Raw genomic sequence first — 8,466 nt, 5'->3', positions numbered from 1 at the left:
GGAAAGCCCAGTAAAATAAGCCACTTGCCACCATTTAATACAGTAAAATGGTTAAGCTTGTAATTGATATCTCTGTTGCAGGCTGGGGGTGCAAAAGAGGGAATAATTATTCACTTTAACACTTACAAGTCTCCACAATGCACTCTGGGGTGCAGGGGAGTGCAGAGCTGAGTGTGGTCAGTGCAGGAGCAAATCCCTGGGGCCAGCGTCTCCTTCAGATCCAGGTCTTTATAGGGCACTGCTTTGGTGGGCACTGTGCTGCCTTCTGCCAAGTGTGACACACCTCAGAGGTGCAAGGGAGGAGGGAAATCTGAATTTGAGTCTGTCCTCAAAGTCACATGGAACCAGAGGAAAGATTAATACAAGTTAATTAGGAAGCAGAAGGAAAATAAATCTCAAGGGATATTTCTGGTAAAAAGGAAGCAGTGGAGTTCTGGTAAAAAGGAATAGTTCTATTGAAACATTAATTGGTTGGGTCTTTAGGGACACACTCTTCCCCAGTATGTTCTGCTTTGTGTCTTGAACCACTTCAGGGAAGTAGTATTTTGTTCATCTTTAAAATCCTACTGATGATGTGCGAGTTACTCGTTACTCAGGTTGTTCTCTAACAAAATCTGGGCCTCTTTTGTTCCTCCAGTCCCTGCTGCATGAACTGCTTCCTTCAGCATCAGTGGCAAAGGCTGGGTTCTCTAGGGCTCTCATGTTGTGAGGGAGAGGGAAGTCTTGGATGAGAATGAAGGAGGTTTTATTTTGGGAAGCGTGTCCAGAAGTCTCACAGCCCGTGGTCTCCGTCCCCGGGTGCCTCAGCAGCTTCGGCTCTGGTTTGAAGCTGGAGAGATAAAACCCCCGAATCTCATGGGTGATCTTGAGAAATGCTGCAGGTGCATCTTTTGGATGTAGAGGGAGGAGCCTCTGGTGGATAAACAGGGAGATGAGGAGCCCTGTGGGTCTAAACGAGAAGCTGGGTTTTGTTTGCATGATGAGCGAGGGATTTGTAGCACTGTCAACCCCACGTCTGCTGAAAGCACCACTTGGGATCTCAGACATTGTGAAGCTGACTTTAAAACCATGTTTTGTACAAAACCCCATAACTTCTTTTCCCTTGCTTTCTGCTTATTTAATACTTCAAAGTGCATGTGGAAACTTGTCTTTTAAGCTCTTTCTTTCCCCGTGAGTATTCGGCTGGTACAGTGGAAAGCCAGAAGAGAGGTCTGAGCAAACTGTTTAACCACAGTATTGGTGTTCAAGGATCAGCTGGACTAAGATGTCCTGGGAATAATGGAGTTTAGCTGGTGTGCCTTGGGGCTTGAGGGCTGGGCAAGGTGCTCATATAAAAGCCTGTCTAATACTATTTTTAAGAGGAAGGCTGGAAATGAGCTTTTTGTTAAATGAAACGGAGTATTTCCCATTCACATGATTCCTGGAGCTGGGCCATTTGGGAACATACTAAGCATAATGATTTTACTGGTGGATGTAATTGTACAAATTAGCAATGCTTTTCTGAGATCTCATGTTATTTGCAGATAAGCTCTGCCCTGTGCCAGCCTGAGGCCTGTGCAAATGCAGCTCATTAGCCAGAGCTGGTGACCAGAGGGGCATGTTGGGCTGGATATGAGTAAGTGTGTCCTCAACACTCATTACATTATGTCAGGGTATATTTCCCGTGCTCAGCCTCTGCACAGGATATTACAAAAGTCCATTATTTACACAGCAGGCTGAGAAAAGCTGGTGGATGTTCTCATAGCTCCAGTGAAAATAATTTTACCCCCAGGAGTCACTAACGTTGTATTTCTGGCCAGATAGATGCTTTGAGCAAGAGAGAAGAGGCAGTTCTGAGTGTGGTTATTGCAGGTGTTCACAGCAGATCAGATGCCAGAGAATGTTTCAGGAGGCTTGGTCTCTTCACTCCTGCAGTCCTTGCAGGCAAGAAACCCAGTGCCCCATGGAAACTGTGAACACATTAAATAATATTTTTCAAGCTCCCAGGCTTGCTGGTGAGCAGCAGGAACTCTCACAGGAACACGTGGTGTCCAAAGCAGGCTTGGCCTGGGCAAGCTTGTCATGCTGCAACTTGCCCCTTGTGTATTCAGGGAGAATTTATCCAGGTTTAGAGCTACACTTGCTCCTGACACAACTCCATGGATGCCTATAACAGGTTCTGACTTGAAATTGTTGTGTCCATGGTCAGAATCAGAGACTCCATCTGCAGATGTGACGTGTTTGTGTATTGTTTTGGCACTTGGTATGAGCACACACTTCCATGGAAGGCCTGGGGCAGAGGGGATCCCCTACTGGGGACTCTGCCACCAAACTTGTGGGAGGATTGTTAATGCTGAGATTTGCAGTATTGTGTTAGAACTTCAAAGGAGGCATTTCTGTTGGAGATGAGCCAGAAGAGCAGCGTTAACACCAGGACATCCCCTTTTTGAACACTCTCTTGATCTGAATCTGCATTTAGTGATGCATCGATTCATTGCATGTTTCTTTGAAGGCAGCAGAAGGCTAAAACTTGGCCAGGAAAACGTGTTTTCCCACTTTTACCTTTTCTTGACCAATTTAAAACTGAGAGAACATTGGGTTGGGGTAATTCTGCTGGTCCCACGTTTGCCCCGTGCTCTATGTCTGCGAGGAGCTGCAGATGGGTTTGCAGCTCATAAAACAAAAGAGTTTGAGGGAAAAATGCTGGGGGTGGGGGGGCGTTCGGTGGTGACTCATGGTGCTGGCATGCTGTTCCAGGTACAAGAGGGGCTGTGTTAGAGGGTAGCTGAACTCACCTGAAATTCTGTGGCTCATGCTCTTTGCTTGCACTGATTTTTGAAGGCAGCGTGTTGCCCTGTGACATTGAGGGTTTGAAGCTGGTTGTTCAGCCTCTGCTTCTGCTGTGTTCTCTCTTTTTTTTTTCTTTTCTTTTTTTTTTTTTTATGGGCCCTGCATGCTAATGTTAGCAAGACAGTATTGATCTCTTCAGAAGAACACATTAATTTTGCATTTGCCTATCAGTCAGCTGTGCGTGGGTGGTGATAATCCCTGTTAGTCTTTGGACTCGCTTTTCAAATGTCAGTCTGTGCAATCAGTGCTATTGCACTGCTTAGAAACAGCTTTTTTAGACACAACTTTAACTTTGGTTTCTGCACCAATTCTGGGAATTGTATTTTGCAGCCTCAGTGGGGTCAGACTGAGATGATCTCCCCAGCTGTGGCGGGGGCAGCATCTTCCCTGTTTCTCAAGAATATTGTTCCTCCGGGCTCTCTAATCAGTTGGTATTGCTCTTCTGGGAATACCTCTGGCTGTCCTTTAACCTGCTGGAAGGGGGAAGGACCTGCCTGGTACATGTGTAGGTGGCAGCTTTGGTGCTGCTGCTGGGCTTCAGGTGCTCAGTGGTACTCACACATGAAAAAACAAGTAGCTTTTGTTATGGGAACATTCAAGCTCTTCCTGGAAGTAGTGGACTGCTGGCTTAGACCAGTGTTGAGAACATAAAATAGGCTTGTGGTCTTTAGTTCAGGATTGAAAGGAAGTTATTTTGATGGTGAAATTTCTGGATCTGATGGGCTCTCCTTGGCTGGTCTGCTGGGAAGGGTCTGCTGTCAGTGGGACAAGGGACACTAACCCAGGCTTTGTATGCTTTGAAGATCCTCCTCTGGCCCTGTAGCACCTCAGATCTAGGTCCACAATGATGGCACCTCATGAGGGTGATCCATGGCTGCCTGCTTACCTATTTCCATTTGGAACTTTCACCATCCATTGGGCAGCCTGGTCTTGTGGCCAGACCAGCCCTGCCAGAAGTTCTTGGGTAACCCTGGGGAAACTCCTTCCTCCATCTGTGCCCCTTTCCCTGTGTTGTGCAACTCCTTCTGTCTTTTGGTCCATAGATGGGAAAGCTTTAGTGAAAGTATTCAACTTTGGGTTTCAGGAAAGGAGTTGAACAGCTTCTGGAATATTTATTGTGCTCTGACCTTAGGAGAAGGAGGCATGAATTGTGGTTGGCACTGTGTAGGAGTGGTTCTGCTTGTGGAGCACTGACACAGGCTTTGCCCAGGGGATTTCTAGACACAGGATGCAAATTCTTGACTGGTTGCTTATTTGAGGATGCTGGCAGGAATGTCCATAGCATTAGGATGTGGTTTGTGTGGTCTGCTATCAGAGGTGACTTATGGGGAAATGCAAAGCAAGAGCAGAAAACCTAAAAACCAGCAACTATAAGCTTTTTTTTTTTTCTTTTAGTTCTCATGCTGTCTGTTGCACGTGGGAAATTGCTCTTGGGAAAGTAAAGGCAGGTATTCTCTTGGATGTAGGTGTGAGAGCAGTATGGTACCTTGGAAATGTTATGATTTGTAACCAGCCTGCATTTCACAGGCAAACATCTCGGGATCAGTGTGATCAGTCCTGTAGCTGTCTGTGTGCCAATTTTACCTTCAGGGAATGGCCGTCCTTTTTAATGATTCATTAGCTTTATCAAACTGCATCCCGTGGATACAGCTGGCTGGGATGGGGGAGGGTGAGGATTGCATGGAGCTGGGAGTGCAAGGGAAAACCAGAGTGCCAGGGAGGAGAGGGTGTGGGGTGAGTGAGGGGCTGAGTTCAGCTGCACTCTGGAGATGGGTTTGGTGTGGCACTGTTGAAATAGATAGCTTTAGGTGGGAGCAGCTGAGCAGGACCTTTACGAGATACCAGTAATGCCCCTAATCCTTCAGGACTGATCCCAGGGCTCTGGTGAGTGGGAGAACCCTGCACCATGGCAGACTCAGTGCCTGAGGAGCCCTAAAGCCAAGGCAAAGAGGAAGGTCCTGTTCACACACCAACACAGAGGTGTGCCCACACTTCCCCCCCCTTTAATTTACTACCTGGGCTCCTCCCTCTGAAAACCTCTGGATCCTGTCCTTGTGCTGACTCCAACCCTGTTGCCTCTCGGATGTTTTATGTCCTCTGAATCAAGGGCTTGGGTTTTGGTTTATTTTATCCTTTTTTTTTTTTTTTTTTTTTTTTTTTTTTTTTTTTTTTTTTTTTTTTTTTTTTTTTTTTTTTTTTTAATTTCCTTTAAAAGATTATTTTTTTTTTTTAATGATTGTATTTCCCCATTGTTTCCCTCCTGCATGTTGACCTCGCACCCACTGTAGGCATGACGGCTATTCTGATGTCAGCCGCCGGACTCCCCGTGCACCTCACCCGTGTGCCGCAAGCTGCCAGCACCCATAGAGCCACTAAAAAACACAGCTCAGTTAAGGAGGGGAGGAAAGTGTCCAAGAAAGGTAGTTCCTGCTCAAACTCTGATATATTTGCTTCCATCTCCTTCTCTTTTTTTGTCTCTCTGTGCTCCCTCCTTCCCTCTCGTCTCTCCCTCCACCCTCTCGGCTCTTCTGGTTTGACTGATGGTGTTTGTCCCACTGAGGGGAGAAGCAGGACACGTCTCCCCTGACCTGCACTGTCTCTGACAGGCTGTGAAATAAAATGAGAAAGTAGATGTGGTCCTCTGGTAGGTCTGCTTGTTTCCATCCATAATTAAAGCTGGAGCAGCTCTGTCATCTGTGCGTGTCACGCTCCCCCCGTGCTCCTTCTGCACCCTCTTGGGGAACCCTGAGTGTCCACGTACCAGGACCTTCTGAGTCAGTGGTGGAACAACTCTGGGAGCTCAGGGACCATCAAGGAGAGCACTGAATCCATATGTGCTCTGGAGAGAAGGTTTGCTTGTGAGCCATGCTCGTCATGATTGAGTCATGGGATGACAAGGACCTGCCAAACCAGCAGGCCCCTGAGTCATGCAGGGCTTTCTAGGTCAAATTGCAGTGGATTTATTCTTTCCACCTCTCGTCTGGAATGGGAGTGGGGCGCTCTCAGGTGGATGTGCCATGGCAGGAAGGGATGGGTTGCCTTGGCTCTTGTGCCGAGCTGAGCCACTTCCAGGGTTGGGCTTTCATTTCTCCTCTTATCTCACTGGCATCCCTCACCTTTGCAGAGCCTGTGGGCTCCCAGTTTACAGCCTGGATTCCATCTGTGTGTAGCAGCCTTAGGACTCTGCAGGAGTAGGTGTGAATCCAGCCTGGTGTAGCTGTAGAGGTTGTTTGCCAACCTTGGCACAGGTGTGTCAACCACCACCAAACCTACAGTGTGTCCCCCCCACTTTGGATTAGCAAAAAAGGGGGGACTAGAGGTGGAAAGTGTTCAACATTTATCTGAGATGCTTATATTTAAGAAAGGGAAGAGCCCGGAGGTGGAGGGGAAGAGGCATCTGCCTGTCTGGGGAGTGTATTGGTACATTTTTTTTCTCTTCTTGGAGTCCACAGAGTCCAAAGCTGTGTGAAGGAGGCAGGAAGGAAAATAGAAATTAAATGAGGAGGGAGGTATTTTGTGGAAATGCATTATGGAGGGAGCTGCAAGAAGGAGGGAGAGAGCAAATGTGGAGTAGGATGTGTGATGGAGGGGGAGGAGAAAGCAGGGGCGGCAGGAGAAGCAGTGAAGAACAGGAGGAGCGAAGGAAAATGGGAGGTGAAGGAGAAGAGCCGAGTGGAGGTGGATGACAGGGGGGCTGGATGAGGATCTCACTCTATGGAGCCAGCTGGCAAGGTGGTGGGATAATGTGGCTCCTGGTGCTCCACTCCTGGCACGGGCAGCATCCAAGCAGCCCTCCACAGCCAGGGATGAGGGCTGAGTGGTGGGAATGCCCTGGAAACAGTGCTGAAATGGAGCTGTGAGAGGCCAGGCCCTCCCACAGAGGAGCCCAAAAAACCGAGGGCTAGGCCTGCATTGGTGTTGATCACCTGCTGCTGGTTAGTGACATGAAATGGTTGTATTTAGGGTATGATGTGGCCACAGACACAAGGCCCTGCTCCTCTGCAGCCCAGCTGGCTGCTGGTTCCTCCTCCACGGGGTCTCTCTATCCTGAGCACTGCACCAGTCACAACATCCAGCCCTCCCTGGCAGGAGGGGATGTGGGTGCAAACAGCCAGGATGCTGTAAGGGGTGTTAACAGGAGGATGTGCCTTGGGAGTGGTGTGGGGAAAGCAGCAATGCAGAGCATGGAACGGGGAGCAAGGAGGATGGGATGTGGGCCGGGGGTGAGAGCAACACACACCGTGTTAGGTGTCTGCCAGGGAGCAGAGGGGTGGCTGTAGCTGTGCTGGGTGTTTTGTACCCCCTCAGCATCTCCTCTGCCATGAGGTGCCAGTTCCTCAATGCTGGGGGCAGCACTGGGAGCACCCCTGTGTGCTTGCAGGGCTGTGCTGGGGCAGCCTGGCCCCAGCCCCAGGCCAGGCTGTCACCTCCCTGCCAGCTCTCCAATGCCACCTGCTGGGGCTGGGACACCTGCAGAGGAGCAGAGGGGACACCAGCAGGAGGGATGGAATGGGGAAGGGGCATCAAGGAGCTTCTTTTCCCATCTGGCATGGGCAGGACTTGCCCCAGCCATCCTCCTGCTGCAAGAGGAGACTGCCAGCTCTGTCCTTTCCCACAATGACCCATGAGAAGGGGGACCTTTCAGTGGTTCAGGTTGTTAAAATCCCTCTCTTGTTTTGGAAAGCAGGATCTCCTTTTGCTGGGGAGAACAAGCTGTGCTTGTACAACACCCCTCAGGGCTTAGGAACATTGTTCTGCATTGCAGGTCCTGAACCTGACTTCTGGCCAGGCTGTTCTCTTTGCCTTTACAGACCCTGAAGCAGCCAACAGGCAGAGATGGGCCTGTTTTGTGCCCTGAATTTCTGCATCGTGTGTCCTCTCCCACACCCCTCTAGGATTTTCCATCTCAAGCAAGAGCTGTGCATCCAGGAGTGGGCCCAGCAGTGTACTAAATACAACCAGCTGGTGGTGGGTGCAGTGTGCCTCTCCTGAGCCTCTTCTCCCTCCCTCCTGCTGCTGCAAATCCAGGTCCCACCTGGGTTGAGGCGGTGCTGATGGAATTGCAGCCGGATATAGCTGGGGTGTGTTAAACAGAGGCGCTAATTAGTCAGGACTCATTAGCGTTGTCGCTGTTCTGGCAGGGCTATGTCTGGCACAGACACGTGCTGCGGGTCTCGGGGAAGCCGTAGTCTCCAGGCAAGGCTCTGTGTTATCCTGGCACACGGCCTGGCAGCGTCTGCCATCCTCATGGATCGGCGCTGCCTTCCCGCCGGCTGGCACCGCGCTGCGCTTCCTCGGGATGCTGCAGCCACTGCCTCGTGCCAGCCTCGCTGACTGGGGCCTTGCTGCTGTCAGTGGCTCGTCTTGCTGTGCCCAAGCACTGCTTGGCCATGGAGCTGGACACCACAGGGCTCCCGAGACCTCACGGGGGGACTGCAGAGAGGAGGTGTTGGTTTGAGCTTGCTCTGCTACTTGTTACCCTCTGGATGGTGGGGTCACCACCCGCTTCCACCTGGCAAGGAGTTTTCCCTGCACATCCATCCTCCCTAGGGCGGGCAGGCACGTGTGGAGTGCTGCTGTAAGGAGGGAGAGGAGATGGTTTACTCTTCCCTGCCAAGCAAGGAGATTAATCACTGC

At 50.1% G+C, this 8,466-nt stretch overlaps 1 protein-coding gene across 7 annotated transcripts in view; it reads left to right on the top strand.

Annotated features, from left to right (window-relative positions):
- Nucleotides 1-8,466, top strand: part of DTX2 (deltex E3 ubiquitin ligase 2) — a 34,562-nt gene that overhangs the window by 19,997 nt on the left and 6,099 nt on the right. For 5 of the 7 annotated variants that reach the window (XM_027882121.1, XM_027882126.1, XM_027882124.1 and 2 more), the window contains exon 5: nucleotides 5,118-5,249. The exons of the other annotated variants lie outside the window; for them this stretch is intronic. In XM_027882121.1, coding sequence (XP_027737922.1) covers nucleotides 5,118-5,249 — 132 coding nt within the window. The remainder of the gene's footprint in view (nucleotides 1-5,117; nucleotides 5,250-8,466) is intronic. 7 annotated transcript variants of the gene reach the window in all.

This window comes from Empidonax traillii, unplaced genomic scaffold, assembly GCF_003031625.1.
Source record: "Empidonax traillii isolate 1590-97213 ecotype Southwest subspecies unplaced genomic scaffold, ASM303162v1 scaffold101:size1699134, whole genome shotgun sequence".
NCBI lineage: Eukaryota > Metazoa > Chordata > Aves > Passeriformes > Tyrannidae > Empidonax > Empidonax traillii.
Note: the sequence above shows the minus strand (reverse complement) of the source record. Positions and strands in the feature narration are given on the sequence as shown.